This window comes from Myotis daubentonii, chromosome 10 (assembly GCF_963259705.1).
Source record: "Myotis daubentonii chromosome 10, mMyoDau2.1, whole genome shotgun sequence".
Taxonomy (NCBI): domain Eukaryota; kingdom Metazoa; phylum Chordata; class Mammalia; order Chiroptera; family Vespertilionidae; genus Myotis; species Myotis daubentonii.
The window spans coordinates 83,268,779-83,284,879 of NC_081849.1; the positions used below are offsets into that span (position 1 = coordinate 83,268,779).

A 16,101-nucleotide genomic window follows, 5' to 3' on the forward strand; every position below is an offset into this window, starting at 1 on the left:
TAGCATGTTCTCTGGAACAGCTGTTGTTAAGTCATGAGCAAGCCTCTTTTTATTCCATCATCAGGCAACTCTCTCTCTTCTCTCTTAGGAAGCCGTGGCCCAGAGGGGTTACCAGTGAGTGAGGTGCCCAGGGTCATGGTAACTTAGGTGGCAGGGACTGAGTGTCTGGGACTCATAACCTCTGCTCCTCCCCCCAGCCCCCCGACTCAGCACAGTTCCAAGTGGAGAAGGATTAAGCTCCTCTCAAAGCGTTAAAACCGCGATGCACCTCAATCTGGGGGCGGTGGATAATCATTTATTCTTACGCATTTATTCACTCGGCAAATACTTTTGAGTGTCTACTCTGCGACAGGGACTGTCCTAGCGTTGAAAAGTAGAGAGTTTCCGGTTTGTATGGAAGTGTTTCCACGTATTGCCTTGGCGCAGGCACAGCTGTCGCACAGCTGTCTCGAGGGTACAAGAGGGCAGAACAGAACCAGGTTCTGGGTCGTGCTGGCCCAAGGGGGAGCGGGGGGGACGCAGGTGAGCGAGGACACAGGCCTCGGGGGCAGGGGACTGGGTGGCGATGAGGACTGCAGGCCCGAAAGCCGGGAGCAGGAGCTGGCTTCCTCCGGGGCCACACGACCGGGCGTCACAGGAAGTAGGGACAGCGCCTGCCTTACGGTGACTCTCGAGCACCGGGCCCCGGGCACCAAAGTAAATAAACATCAGCAGGAAAACAGACTGTGCCAACTAAACGGGAAAGACGGCACTTTACGGCCTGGGGAGAGGGAAGTGCATTCAAGCGTGGGAAGAGGTCTGGGGCGCTTGTGTGACACGCCTGCTGATGACAGACATTTTCTGTCTCCTCTGAGGGCTCTGTTCTCCGGGGACCTGGCAGGACTATGCGCTCATTCCACCCGTCACGTCTCTGTGTGGTTAGGAGCTGCGGCATCTCAGCACAGACTCCGTCAGATGAGCCACTGGAGACTGAGCGGCCTCCGCCCACCACAAGCCCCGCCCACCGTGCCCCGCCCATGTACTCCTCCCACCGTGCCCCGCCCACTGTGCCCCGCCCACCATGCTCCTCCCACTGTGCCCCACCCACCATGATCCTCCAACCAAGTCCCACCCATGCATTCCTCCTACCGTGCCCAGTGCCCCGTCCACCATGCACCACCCACCACGCCCCACCCACCATGCCCCTCTGCCAAAGCCCCTCCCACTGTGCTCCGCCCACCGTGACTTGCCCAACAGCCTGTTCTGGCTGCTGCCTTGCCCTTGGGGACCACCTGAAGCCCTGACTCCACCTCAAACCTCCGGGAGTGCCTCCTGGAAATTCTGGAGATATTTCCAATCTGTGAACTTGCAAGATAGGAAACCTTTTGTTCTGGGCGTTTCCTTTCCCAGGGCCCGAGGGGCACTCACCCGTAGGGGCAGTTGGGGTGGCACAGGTGGCAGACGTGACTGGCGTCCGCGAACTTCCAGACCAGCGTGTTGTTCTCGCCCATGACCCCGGCCGGGCAGGTCTTGACGCAGTGAGGGCCATCGATGTAGTGGGCGCACTGCACGCAGCTGTCGGGGCCCTGCAGCGCGGGAGAGAGGCCGTCACCACGGGACGAGGGCTGTCCCCTTTGCCAAATGGAAGTAGCCTTTTACTTAAATATGTGTCTTGGAAAAAAGCCAAACAGTGTAGAAACTGTCCGAGTGGAAGGCGAGTTCGTCTGTGGTTGTGCTTGAGCCCTGAGCCCTGTTCACAGCGAGCGTAAAGCCTGTCTGACCTCGCACACGTGTGCTACATACAAAACACGAGACGGTGCTAGTTAGTTTATTACACGTCACTCACACTCCGAGGGCATCTCTCCTTGTCAGCACAACCCGGATGGGCCCGCATGTGCATTTACCCCCGGGCGGGTCGGGCGGACTTGCTCACACGTGGGATTTGTGGTTCAGGGCGGCTCGCGGCAGCCAGACCTGCCCAGCAAACTGCCGGAAACCCACCTCCAGTCAGTCCTGAGCAGGAGGCGGCGGGCTGAGGGCAGTGCCGCTGCCCAGTTAACTGAGCAACGGGGTGCCTTCCGCTCTGGGATGCTGAGTTCTCACTGATACTCTTCACCACATCACTACGTCGCTAGGAAACTGGATTTTAAAAAGTTTTCTAGGGCTTTCTTTAAGAATTCTCCAAAAATGACACACTCCTATTGCGTAAGAACTTGATGATGTTTGAGTAAAACTAAAGCAATGATGACCGACGTCGGAAGTGGGGGACACGGGCTGACCCCGTACCGGGTTCTGCAGGCTTCCCGCTTTGTGGGGACATGGTTAGGTGTGAGGGTGTGGGCCGGAGCGGGGGTGTGAGGACTTCAGCTCCGTCGGAGCCCCGCCCCAGCCCAAAGTCGCCCGGCCTCTCTCTGGGGTGTGGGCTGGGGCGCTGTCCTCAGCACCCATGGGGACAGTGGGCCGTGGTGGGGGCGACCGCTGGGAGGCCCTTCCCCGTGGCGTGCGGGGGAACAGCATGAAGCGAGCTCCTTACGCGTCCTGTGCAGGTCACGTTCATGGTCTGGGGCAGGCACTCCGGGTGGCACTGGATGCACTCGCCGTTCTCCACGAACTCCCTGGGCTCGCTGCGGGGGGTGGGGGGGAAGGACAGTGGTCAGCGCCTCCCTGGGGACCCGCAGCAGGACGCTGGCGGCTGCAGCTGTGAGCCGGTCTGTCTGCAAAGCCCGGGGACACGAACCACCTCTCTCAGCAATGCACAGCGGTTCCAGGTAAAAGCCACACGGCCAGGGTCCAGGGCGACCCTGTCATATAATAACCAGACTCTGACCGAACCCTCTGCCGTCTTCCACCAAAGCCAGCCATAACCCTCACCCAGCACCCGCACCTCTCCCGGGTTCTCCTAGCGACGCCGTGTGCACGTGTCAGCGAGCGAGCCAGCGTGTGAGAGAGAAAGAGCCCCTGCGGACTCCCCGTGTGAGGGGAGCAGGAGGGGATCGCTGCAGAGACCACAGGGGACGGAGGGAGAGCCCTTCCCCCACCATGGTCCGACCCAAACAGTAAGAACGGACCCCGGGGGGGCGGGGGGAGGGAGTGAGGACTTTGCTGGTAATATCGTCACCACTCCTCCAAGATGCGCCATCAACACGGAGCAAGAGGCCGTGTCCCGATCGAGAACCCAGGGGGGTGGCAGAGAAGACTGACATCTGCCTGGTGATGCCCGACCGGCCCTCACTGGGCGGTGAGGAGGAGCGGTTACACCCGAAAACGTGTCCCGTGAGTCCCCCTTTCAGGCACTTGGCATCAGTTAAACCAGATGCCACCTTCACTGGTCTCTGTGCTTGTGCCCGGGGCTGCCACGCCCGTGGAGGGGGCCCGTCTTGCCAAGGGACCCGTGCGGCTGGGCCCCAGGCGCTGTGGAGGAAAGACCTGGCACCTCGACGTGCTTGCTTTCATTACTTTACCTTAAAAAACTTATTTTAGCCCTGGCTGGCATGGCTCAATGGTTAGAACGTCAGCCTGTACACCAGACGGTCACAGGTTCGATTCCTAGTCAAGGGCCTGTGCCTGGGTTGCGGGTCCGATCCCCTCTGATCCCCGGCCCAGTTGGGTACATGTGGGAGGCAACCAATCCAGGTGCCTGTCACGTGGATTTTTTTTCTCTCTCTCTTTCCCCCCCCTCTCTCCCTCCACTCTAAAAATCAATGGAAAAAATACCCTCACTCCTCAAGTGAGGATTAAAAATTTTTATTTTATATTTTTATTGATTTTTAGAGGGAGAGGAAGGGAGAAGGAGAGAGAAAGAGAGAAACATGGATGTGAGAGCAAAACATGAATCGGCTGCCTCCTGCACACCCTGGACTGGGGATCGAGTCCACAGCCCAGACAGGTGCCCTGACCGGGAACTGAACCAGTGACCTTTCTGTGTGAGGGACGGTGCCCGACCCACTGAGCCACACCAGCCAGGGCAATGACCTTGTCTTTTTAAAGAGAAGTGAAAACTGAAACAGGAGCAGAGGGAATACCTGTGGCATTAAGGAGAGCGCCAATAGTTCCTGCTCTTTGGCGTGCAGATCACTCCGCTAGGGGAGGGCCTGCCAGCTCATGGCGCCTACAGAAATGAACCTGACCTTGTCAACCTGCCCCGGAATATTTCTGGATCCACGCTGTAGCCCCGACAGTGAAATAAGAAGGAAGACTTCCTACAGCCATCCAATTCCAGCAGCTCTTCCCTCTCACAAAATTTCCCTTTTCCTTTAAATTTTTAAAAAACTGTCCCTGCCGCCCGACCAGCATGGCTCAGGAGTGAGTGTTGACCTATGAACTAGGAGGTCATGGTTTGATTCCCGGTCAGGGCACAGGCCCGGGTTGTGGGCTCGATCCCCAGTAGGGGGTGTGCAGGAGGCAGCCGATCCATGATTCTCTCTCCTCATTGATGTTTCTCTCTCTCTCTCTCTCTCTCTCCCTTTCCCTTCCTCTCTGAAATCAATAAAATATATATTTAGAAAACTGCCCCTGCTGAGCTTTATTCTTCAATTTTACTTTCTCATTCAAAGATTGGCATCAATGTCAAGATTCCCACAGCATCGACAGGCTGTAACTGGTATTGATGGTAAGTAAACTCAGCAACCGTTAAATGGCTGTCTACTCCTTTGTCCATGGTCCTATTTAAAGCTATTTGCACTGCTCACTGTTTCTTGAAGAGAACACAGAAATTAACCAGGGGATGGCATTTGCGTTAACATAGTCTGACACGCCGGGAACGGTGCACCGAGGGACAGGCCGCATGGCTGCGGTCGTGGCCAGATGAACCGCTGATGAGCGATCTATCTTGGGAACTTTGTGCAGCTTAGAAAAATAGAAGGCATGTCCAGGAAAAGAGACTGTATAAGTTATTAGGTTGGATTAAGTCAGGAAAATAGTTTGTCCGTTTCCGTGTGTGATGAACAGTCGCTAACAAACAAACAACAAAACAAAGGAAAAGAAACCACAGAGAGACAGGTTCACGGGGAACGGCGCTGGCCCCGTCCAGCTGCCCTCCCGCGGCCGCAGCGCTCACCCCTCCAGCAGGTTGCACCGCTCCATGCACTCCTGCTCGCGGCTGACGTTCTGGCAGGCCACGCAGTCCCCCGGCGCGGGGCCCCAGCAGCCCTCGGGTGTCGCGCACAGCCGGTTGCAGACTTGGCCTTGGGCCTCTGGGGAGACAGTGGGCACCGCAGTCAGGGGAAGAGCGACTGAGGGACGACTGGGACAGCGCCCCCAGTGAGGAGCCGGGGTCTTCCGCTGACGGACACGCCGGGGCCCTGAAATAAGCCAGGACCCAGAACAGCTCCCCAGAGGCCGACTGCGAGGTGCCTTTTCCCTTCGGGGTGCCCAGGACGCCACACTGGGCCTGGTGGGGTTTGCGGATTAACGTCGCAGCGAGGGTGACGGTGGGAAGGTGTGCTGTGCTCGCTTCCTTGGGCTAGGGAGGCACCGCGCCCAGGATCTGTCTACACTCGGAATTGCACTTTGTTCTCTCCGGAGCGGGACGCTGTGGCAATCGCTACTGCCCCCATGGCGTGGATGAGGACGCCAGAGCCCAGAGATGGGGAGGAAGTGGACGAAGGCCTCGGTGCCTGGAAGGACCGGGGCCAGGATGTGGAGGCAGGTCTGCTTCCAGGGGCCGGCTCTCGGCCACAGGGGCCGCCACCTGCCTGGCTTCACAGGCTGGCGATGGCTCTGACGCAGGTAGGAGACGCCACGGTGAAAGGTTCCTTCCACGGCGTGCACACGGGCGCACACGTTTGTGTGCATGTGTGTGCATACGTGTGTGTTAGCTAGAGCCATCGGAGACTGAAATGAGCAGGGGGACCGATAGCTAAAATGTAATCTAATCGACAACAAGCTTATTCCTGTGCACTGCAAACAACTGACAGCCCGAATCTCCAGGCCAACATCTACGAAAGGAGGATGCGCCAGAAGCGATCCTGCCGGGCGCCAGGTGGCAGCGCCGCCATCAGGAGCACACGGAGCCCCTCTCTGACTGCGTCAGGGGGAGGAGAGGCGTTCGCGTGCTTGGGGGTGGCCCTGGGACGTTCTACGTGATCACGGGGAGCAGCGGGCCCGCCCTCCGGCCGCGCGCCACTCACTGCAGTCTCTGCTGTCCTTGTTGCCTTGGATCTTGGCTTTCTGACTCGTGGTCCCGAAGAGCTTTCTCCAGTTGATGGTGTCTGCGTAGCACAGGTTGCGGTTCGCCGAGATGATCACGTCCCCGTCACTGATCTCCTTGAGGGAGCGCAGCCCCAGGGACGTGATGTCCAGCCCGACGACGGCGAGAGAGAAGCGGCCGCTGCGGCGGAGAGAAGGAAACCAACCCCGTGAGACGCACAAAAACACGGCGTCGCTGAGCGACGTATTTGGGTTTCCTGGGCCCTTTTAGATTCACTGCCCCCTGCCCACTCCCCCCCACCCCGCCACGCCCCTCCTCCACGACCATCGGTCCCGCTGCGCAAGGTACGTATTGCAACTTGAAATCTGCAAGTGGCCCGGCTGGCGTGGCTCAGTGGCTAAGCGTCAGCCTGTGAGCCAGGAGGTCAGGGTTCGATTCCTGGCCAAGGGCACATGCCGGGGTTGTGGGCTCCATCCCCAGGAGGGGGCGTGCAGGAGGCAGCCGATCCGTGATTCTCTCTCACCATGGGTGTTCCTCTCTCTCTCTCTCCCTCTCCCTCCGCCCTGACATCAATGAAAAACATATTAATAAAAAAAATCCCCAAGTGTTTCCTTGTGAGTCCCTCCAGGGAAAAGCCAGTTTCCTGGCCGCTGAGTCTCTTCAATCCCAGGGGCGAGCCAGGGGCTGAAGGAAGGTCTCAGTGCCATTATTTCCTTGCTGTGTGTTTACTCTGCCTGGGCATTGAGGTGTTCGAGCCTCTCAAACATCCAAATAGACTTCAAAAGCCACAGGTTCATTTCCCATCCATCCACCCAGCCATGCAGCCACCGGACAAACAGGTGAGCTAACCTGTGACTCATTCTATGTAGGCCATGTGTACATTTCCTACTCTCAGGACAGCCCCCCTTTTTTCTAGTGGGGATACAATCATAGGAGCAGATCGTGTTCCCCAGCACCATGAGTCTGGTGGTAGTGGGGGCAAGGGCAGGGGCACTGAGCGCGCCTGGGGAAGGCTGTGCAGAAGGGGGCCTCCCGGAAGAGGTGATGCCCGATGGGGCGGACCCGGGAGCAGGCGCACCCAGCACTGTGCTGGGCCATCAGGGCGATGCAGAGCCCTCAGGGGGCCGTGAAGGGACTCAGGTGGGAGGGCGGGAAGCCCAGGCCAGCTGGAGAAGCAGGAAGGCAAGAAGGCTCGTGGCAGGTGCGGAGAGCCACAGGCCGCTACAGGGGCAGAAAGGTGGAGGCAGGGAGCCGGAGAGGGGCCCGGGGAGGGGGCGGGGCTAGAGCACAGAAGACCTGACCCAACAGAGGAGCTCGGGGTGTTGCCTGCGATGACGGGGAACCACAGGAAGGAGGTCTGCACTCCCTGTCCCCACGGCCGGCGAGCGTCCTGAACTTGCAAGCCTTCCTCTGGTCTCCCATCAGCGGTGAACAAGCCGGGTTCCTCCCGGGGGGCGGGGGAGGTGGTGGTGTCCTAGGCTCTCCACTGTTATTGCTTCCACTGACCGTTGACATTCAGTGTTGCTTTGTGTTGGTTTCAGGTGTCTAGCTCGTGATTAGGTAATCGCATACTCGCAGCACCCGCCTAGCACCACCCACCGTTCCCACGCCACCGACTATATTCCCTGTGCTGCACGTTACGTCCCGCGATCTCTCCCATCACGAGGACACGTCAGCCCTTCTACACAAAGCCTGCGCGGTCGTCCTCCAGCGCGCCCAGGCCGTGACCGGTAAGGAAAGACGGGGACTGAGATAGACACACGTGCAGGAACTAAGGAGACATAGCAACCAAATGCAAGGTGGGTCCTGGCTGGCGTGCCCAGTGGTTAGAGCACGGGCCCATGCACCGAAGGGTCGTGGGCTCGATTCCCAGCCAAGGGCACGTGCCGAGGTTGTAGGTGCCATCCCTGGCCCGGGTGGGGACGCATGTGAGAGGTAACCAATCAATGTGTCTCTCTCACATTAATGTCTCTCTCTGTCTCCCTCCCTTCTGCTCTCTTAAAAAAAAATCAATGGAAAAGTATGACTGGGTGAGGATTAACAACAAAAAAAGGCAGGATGAAGACCGGATCAGACGCGGAAACAGGAGGTGTTCACGGAGCAGCCGGCGGGCCCCGAATAAGGTGTCGCTTTGTTAACGGCACAGGGACCATGCTGGCTTCACTGACACCAGCACTGCCCGCGAGACGCCAGCCCAGGAGAGACGGGGCGGAGGGCAGCAAGTCCCTACAGCATCGCGGCCATACTTCTGCGCGTCTTATTTCAAAACACGCCCGGCGGCTGCCGGGCTCGCACTTACTGCTGCTTGGTCCTGCCCCGGATGATCTCCAGGTTCCGGAAGGCGTGCAGGTCCGTCCTGTTCTCCGGCCAGGCCTGGATCAGCAGGAACCCTGCGGGCAGGCGGGCGGGAGGCAGGGCGCTCAGAAACCGCCGTCCCGTCCGAGGCGTGAGGACAGGGTTCCTGGAGCCCGCGGGGCGCTGGATCCGCTTCCCCTCCCGTCCGCCCGGAGCTACACACAGGGGTGCGGGTGCCGGCCTAGGCCGCCTGCCTCCCCCCAGCCCCCCCCCCCCGCCCGCCCACCCACGCTGCCCCGAGGGCGCGGCCCCACCTGTGATCTCCTTCACGGTTTTCAGGTTGTCCAGCTCCCTCGGGTCCAGGGGCGGCGTGTGGGTGAAGGTGTCCCTGAAATGAAGGGGACAAAGGTCACTCCTCACTGCTCCCTGCCTGTGGCGGGAGCAGGGCTGCGGCCAGCGGCCCCCACCCCTCCCAGACTCACCCCTCAGAGGCAGCCCCTGCCGCCGACTCACCCCTTGAAGTTGACTCCTTGCCCCCGACTCACCCCTAGAAGGTGGCCCCCCGCCCCCGACTCACCCCTTGAAGTTGACCCCTTGCCCCCGACTCACCCCTAGAAGGTGGCCCCCCGCCCCCGACTCACCCCTTGAAGGCCACGGGCAGGATGTGCAGGTCCCCGCTGATGGTGGTGCAGTTGCGGAAGTGCCTGATGTTGGTGGCGTTGATGGACAGGGTGTCTCTAAACTCCCCGATCCCTATCCCGTTACACACTGTGGAGAGGGACACGCAACCCCGTTCATCCCTGGAGACCTGAGCAGGCGGGGGGCCCAGGGGGAGGGGCGGGGCGGGAGCGAAGCCGTGAGGCTGTCACTGCCCAACCCGCGCCGACCTGTGTGGGGCTCCCATTGGTACCCTAACCACACCTCCGCCTTCCTACCACCCTGAGCCGGCTGTGGCTTTATCTTCCATCTGAGAGAAAACACACACATGGTTTTTTAAATCAAAAAGCAAGATGCAGTCCAGCCAGTGTGGCTCAGTGGTTGAGCATTGACCTATGAAACCAGGAGGTCACGGTTCAATTTCTGGTCAGGGCACATGCCCAGGGTTGTGGGCTCCATCCCCAGTGTGGGGCGTGCAGGAGGCAGCCAATTAATGATTCTCTGTCCTCATTGATGTTTCTATCTCTCTCTCTCCCCCTCTCTATTCCTCTCTGAAATCAATTAAAAAAAAAAGAAAAAAAGAAAAGATGAGTGAGTTTGTGCGCAGGGCCTATGGATGCCTCCTGTACAACGATCGCACTTTCGGGGGGTGTGTGTGAAAATTTACAGAATAAAAGATACAGTCGGGGGTCAGCGGGGATAGGTTGGCCTGGAGGGTCCTCCAGGGACAGGGCACGGAATAAAGGAAGGAAGGGATTGCTGAGCCGGAGAGAGTCACTGGAACCTCTCCCAGTGCCGCTGAGGAGCCTGGCGGGGCGGGGGCACCCAGCCCAGGGCCGGGGAAGCCAGGTCCACACGCCGCGTCCACGCGGGCTCCTACCTTTGCGACAGGGCCCTTCGCACTTCTTGCACTTGCGGACGCCGTCTTCCTCCACCTCGTGGCTGTCGGAGCTGCAGGCCCTCACGCAGGAGCCGTGGTCGGTCACCACGTAGTTCCCTGGGGGGGGTGGGGGGGGGGGAGGCAGGTGTGAACGCGGCGCCAGGTGTCTCTGGGGTCGTGTCCTCCTGAATCGCAGCGATGACAGGGCCCATCATCATCTCATTTTGTTTATTTTAAGGACAAAGAAGGGAAGGCTGCAGACTGAAAAGGAATCGCGCTCAAGAGCTTTCATCGTGTCCCAGGCCCTGATGGCAAACAGATCCTCATCCCAGGCGGAGCGGATATGCGGGAGCAGCAACCCCCAGGCTAGAGCTCTCTTCCCCACTTTTTTTTCTTTTCTTTAGATTTTACCTCCAGGATTTACAATCGAAGCTTTAATCTTTATTAAAAATATGTGAGCCCAGCTGGTGTGGCTCAGAGGTTGAGTGTGGACCTATGAATCAGGAGGTCAGGGTTCGATTCCCGGTCAGGGCACAGGCCCGGGTTGTGGGCTCGCTCCCCAGTGTGGGGCGTGCAGGAGGCAGCCGATCCATGATTCTCTCATCATGGATGTTTCTCTCTCTCTATCCCTCTCCCTTCCTCGCTGAAATCAATAAAACTATATTAAAAAAAAATACACAAGCCTGAACGACGACTCCGCTCCCCTCAACACGGCCCCGAGGCTGGGTCTACTCCCGGGGCTGTGGCCTGCCTCGCGGCCTGTGCCTGGCGGGGCCTCGGGGAGCTGGTCCGGCACCTCCGCCCTCTCCTGGCCCCTCGCCTCACGGTGCACATGGGGCTCGTGTCCACACAGACGTCATTCTCTCCAGGGGCCTCTGCCTGCTTGGGCCCCAGGCCGACCTCACTCCCCTCCCCGTGCTGCTCCTCCTCCTGGGACGCGCCTGCTGCGTCCGGGGCTCTGTGCTTCCTCGGGGTCGTCACCCCCTCGCCAGCCCTCTCCCAGGACCATGTCTGCCACATCGGACGAGGACGTCCTCATCCCATCACTCCCGGCTGTGGCCATCCCTCCATCCCCCCGTCATTTTCTTCTGCCCAGAAGGTGCACATTCTCATCCCCGCAGCCCGCAGGGCTCTCCCTCTGCCGCTGCTTGTGGACACTTCTCCTCACTCCCTCCCCTGAGAAGTCAAGGCCAGTCCTAAGCGCATTAACTAGACAACCCCGAGCTTCCGCGATGCGGCCGGGGCTGCTGTCACCACTTCCGAGAGCCGCGGACCAGTCGCTGCATATGCAGATGAGCAAAACCCAGCGAGGCAACAAAACAGCAGGCGACAGTCCCCCCAAGGGCCCAGGCCCCCTCTATCCACTGAGCAGAGGCAGCTCTGACACCCCCTGCTGGGGGCTATCACACACCCCCCTCCTGGGTGCAGGAGACAAATGGCAAAGCGGACCAGTGGCCGCGGGTTAGGCCCACCAGACAGCTCACTGCCCTGGACCTCAGTTCCAGGGGCTTCCCGTCACCTGCAGCATGACCTGCCCGTCACCTGCGGCATGACCTGCCCGTCACCTGTGGCATAACCTGCCTGTCACCTGCATTCGGATGGGCCCTGGCCACATGCCTGACAATGAGGCACACGCCGACCAGACACTGCCTGAGCCGGGGACTCGGGGTTCTCGTAGGAGCGCAGGGGAGACGGATGCTGGAGCCTGAAAGGGCGTGGCGGGCGAGGACTCACGGGGACACTTCTTCACACAGGTGGCGCCGAAGCTGTATTTGCCGTCGGGGTTGACGTCCATCTGGTAGGTGGTGGGGTTGTACAGCATGAGCGGCGGGCAGGTGTCCTTGCAGGTGGCGCCGTCCCGGAACCGGCGGCAGACCTGCGGGAGGCATGGACACGGGACATCAGAGCAGCCGCCTCGCTGCCCCGGACCTCGGACCGGGTCAGGTTAAATGGGCGACCACCTTTGGGCCTAAAGGACCTTGTTTCCCAGAGCGCTGTGAGCGGGGAGCGAGGGAGCAGAGGCGGAGAGCGAGGACAGTGCTAGCGTTCCTGTCACTATGGCAGCTTTTCTGCCAATAGCAAGCCTCCTGCTCTGGATGCATAAAACCCACGGCTTGGTCTCCTGGGACACTGGGCTTCTGCCTGAATCAGCACTTCCCAAATCTCGTTCTCTCTCCCTCTCTCTTTCTCTGCCTCTCACTTTGAAGCCTTTCATTTTTGCCGACCGGCGCATGTGAGCGGAGCAGGCCGTTGGGTTCTGTCCGGAGGCCTCGGTTACGCTCCGGTGCTCGCTTAGAGCGGACGGCCCAGCGCCGTGCGCGGCACAGGCGGAGAGGCCTTCCTCTCAGGAACGTGGCTTTTCTGAAACACGTGTCCCGGCTGCGAGCCTTTATGATTGTGGGGAGAGGAGAATGCATGTCTCCATTCGTGGGCAGAACGACACAGAGCTCGCACGCTGGGCGGGAACCACGACGGTGTTCTGCTCACACGCCATTCACGCCGCTGCCTTTACAGAGGGCACTGGCGGGGGCGGTTCAGGGTACTGCCCGCCACAGGGGTCCTCGCCTGGCAGCGTGCCGCCTGCAAGGACCAGGCCAAACGGGGCGCTGCCTCGCAGCCCCGCCCGCCGTCGCTGACTGCGGGGCTCACACCAGCCTGGGGCTCAGGACTTCCAAGGTGCTCACCCTCGGGGGCAGCTGCATGGGCCCCATCACCCTCCGGGCAACACGGATTTCGTTAGGGTTTCCTGCAGTCCCGGGACTGACGGGAGCACCCCAAGACCCCCTGCGTGGGGTGCCGGCAACCTCTGAGCCGTGGTGGGAAGAGCAGAGCCCTCGGGGCCCTGGGCCCCCTCTAAGTCTCTGTGGCTCACTCTCCTTAACGATAAACCACACGTATTTAGTCCTAGGTGCTCGTTCTATGCCTGGGGCCTCGTACGAATGCCACATGTTCTATGTCCCGTGGGCCATGTAACAGAGAGGCACTCTACCCACCACCGTCAGCCGAGGAGACCGGAGCACAGAGGTCACAGCCGCGGCCCAAGGTCACAGAGGGAGGGGGGAGGCAGGATGATGACAGAAGCTCTGGTCCCAGGAGGGGCGGCGTCCTCGCCCGCTACCACAGACGGTAATCCACACACCGCAGCCACGGAAGCCGCCCACGGGGGCTGGGTGGGGGGCAGTGCCCGGCACCCACGGGCGGGACCCCGGGAGGCTGGGGGGCAGCGGGCCTTACCAGGCAGTCGCTCTCGCGGGGCCCCGTGCAGCCGGCGGCACACTGGTTGTGGCAGCAGTCACTCGGGGACTTGCCCCGGCAGCGGCCGGAGCACTGCTGGGCGCAGATGGTCTTGGTCACTGAAAAGGAGCACAGGTCACGGTGAGCCGGGAGCGGGAGGGGGGAGGCCGCCCCCAGGGACACCCTGGAGCAATCGCACATGGGGGGCCGGGGGGAGCAGGGGAAGTGATCGGGGAGGGACCTCGTTCAAGCTCCCGGACACCCCGGTTCTGCCAGACTAAACCCAGTCATGACCGTCTGACGGTGCCTCAGTCTCCCTTATTTTTTGTTGTTGTTACTCTTCACCCAAGGATAGTTTTCCATGGATTTTTAGAGAGAGTGGGAGAGACAGAGAGAAACACATCGATCGGTTGCCTCCTGCACGCCCCTGACCACGGCTGGGGAGTGAGCCTGCAACTGAGGTACGACGTGCCCTTGACTGGAATCGAACCCAGGACCCTTCAGTGCATGGACTGACACTCTATCTACTGAGCCACACCAGCCAGGGCTTCCTGCTTGCTTTTAATCACTGGGGAGAACTGACCAGGTGAAGTCTAGACCTCTAGAGCCGCTAAGCCAGTGGTTATCAACCTTCTGGCCCTTTAAATACAGTTGCTCATGTTGTGACCCAACCATAACATTATTTTCGTGGCTACTTCATCACTGTCATGTTGCTACTGTTATGAATCGTCATGTAAATATCTGATATGCAGGATGGTCTTAGGCGGCCCTGTGAAAGGGTCGTTCGACCGCCAAAGGGGTCGCGACCCACAGGTTGAGAACCGCTGCGCTAAGCCATTAGCTACTCGTTGGAACCGAGCTTCCGGTGGCACCAATGCATATGCAAGTGACCGAAAAGACAGCCAGGGAGCCGTGTGGAAGGCTGTAAGAGTCACGTCACGATCAGATGTCTGTGAAGGACGGACGGCCAGGAGGTAGGTGACAGGTCCCCAGCCCCCTGGCCATCGGTGCTCCTGCACTTGGAGCCCACAGAAAACCCTCCTGAAAAAGTTGCTGGGACTTCTCGGTAGGTGGGTCCCAGAGCCGGGAGGTGGGGGGGTGGGGGGGGAGGGCAGGCCGACCAGCCTCCTGTTCCCAGGAAGCTCCGCCGGGCACTGCTCCAGGGGATGACTGGTGCGGGCGGCTGGCTTTCGCTCATTTATGGCCGCCTGGCCCACGTGCCCACAACAGCCGGCACCGGGTTCCCCGTGGGAGGCTGGCAGGATTGGTGTTCACTGGGCTGCTCACGTCTGGCCTTACAACCAAGAGTGACTTTTAGGTCTGGCCGGTGTGGCTCAGTGGTTGAATATCAACCTGTGAACCGGGAGGTCACAGTTCAATTCCTGGTCAGGGCACATGCCTGGGCTGTGGGCTCGATCCCCAGTGTGGGGTGTGGAAGAGGCAGTTGATCAATGATTCTCTTTCATCACTGATATTTCTCTCTCTCCCTTCCTCTCTGAAATCAGTAAAAACATTTAAAAAATGGCAGAGGCATTACTGAAAAATAAAAACAAAAATACTGGCTTTGGGGCCTTCACACAAGTCTGGGGGGCAGAGGCAGCCGCACATTCGCCCCCCCCCCCCCCCCCCCCCGGCTCGCTCGGGGACTCACGTTGTTGGCAGTTCTCCTTGCCCGCAGCCCAGCAGCTTCCGCTGGGGCAGCTCGGGTCGCACTTCTGGCCTAGGACAGAAACGGGAGAGTTAAACGCCATCTCAGCGAAGGGGCGATGAGAAGAGAGGGATGGCGCCTTCCCGGGCCCGGAGCAAAGCAGCGGCCTAGACCAGTGGTTGGCAAACTGCGGCTCGCGAGCCACATGCGGCTCTTTGGCCCCTTGAGTGTGGCTCTTCCACAAAATACCGACTTCTGCGCATGGGCCACGAGGTTTCAATCACACTCTACGTGCACGCCTGCACATGGTATTTTGTGGAAGAGCCACACTCTAGGGGCCAAAGAGCCGCATGTGGCTCGCGAGCCGCAGTTTTGCCAAACACGTGCCTAGACTCGAGGAGTAGCCACCATGTTTCTGATGCTCAGCCAGCTGGTCTGGCTGGTCTGTGAGCAGGTGACTTATAAGGGAAGTAAGACGGCTGCACCTCGCACGCCTCCATGTACACCCAGCCTTGACACGGAGGCAGCGAGGGCGCACGCAGGCCCCGGACACTGGGTTCAGTGAGCTCCGGCCCTGTTTCACGCGGGCTCAGGCAGGAGCAGCCCCAGCATCCCTGCTCTGTTAGGGTCATCTACCCCAGGGGGGGGGCAGGGGGTGGGAGGTGCTGGCTGCAGTCTGCCCCTGCCCCTCCTGAGTGACGGATGGTCAGCCCCGGGGAGGCGGGTTTGTAAGTAAAAGCTCCCGGACTCTTAGCCAGAGAGGGGGGCACAGGGTCCTCTCCACAGGGAGATGTCCACCGCGTGTATCGCTTTGTTCATCATCTACAGCCTCAGCTGTTCCCTCGCCAGCTACAGTCTGGAAACTTTCCAGCTGATCAGTCAGTGCTCGCAGCTGTCACAGGCGACGGCCAAGCACCCCCAGCTGAGAGGGACCTGCTCTCGTCAGCGGTGCCGTGTTTGGGTCAGCACCTAGGGATCCAAGGACCCCGTGTTCCTGCTGCAGTGAGAGGACCCCGCTGGGGTTTCCGCTGCGGCGAGAGCAGGCTGCCCACCGGCTCTGGTCATAGGACGTCAGCCCTGCCGCCATCTGTCCCTGCAAATCACCCCCCGAGGACGCAGGTGCCCTGTCCCCCCAGCCAGCAGCACCTTTGTCTCTGGAAGAACTCAGATCTCAGAAGAGCTGGTCACCATGTGACCGTGACCCTGGACACCCGCTCCTGTGACTGACAGTTTTCACAGCCGCCCCCAGGGGCAGAGGGC

At 60.1% G+C, this 16,101-nt stretch overlaps 1 protein-coding gene across 3 annotated transcripts in view; it reads right to left on the bottom strand.

Moving 5' to 3' along the window:
• EGFR (epidermal growth factor receptor) overlaps positions 1–16,101 on the bottom strand; it is a 107,815-nt gene that overhangs the window by 22,822 nt on the left and 68,892 nt on the right. For all 3 annotated transcript variants that reach the window (XR_009447430.1, XM_059655881.1, XM_059655880.1), the window contains exons 5-15: positions 14,845–14,913; positions 13,194–13,312; positions 11,694–11,835; positions 9,960–10,076; positions 9,064–9,190; positions 8,737–8,810; positions 8,427–8,517; positions 6,108–6,307; positions 5,036–5,171; positions 2,513–2,603; positions 1,408–1,565 (exon numbers count right to left, since the gene is read on the bottom strand). Coding sequence is in view for 2 of the 3 variants with exons in the window: in XM_059655881.1 (XP_059511864.1) it covers positions 1,408–1,565; positions 2,513–2,603; positions 5,036–5,171; positions 6,108–6,307; positions 8,427–8,517; positions 8,737–8,810; positions 9,064–9,190; positions 9,960–10,076; positions 11,694–11,835; positions 13,194–13,312; positions 14,845–14,913 (1,324 nt within the window). In the remaining variant the exon portion in view is untranslated. The remainder of the gene's footprint in view (positions 1–1,407; positions 1,566–2,512; positions 2,604–5,035; positions 5,172–6,107; positions 6,308–8,426; positions 8,518–8,736; positions 8,811–9,063; positions 9,191–9,959; positions 10,077–11,693; positions 11,836–13,193; positions 13,313–14,844; positions 14,914–16,101) is intronic.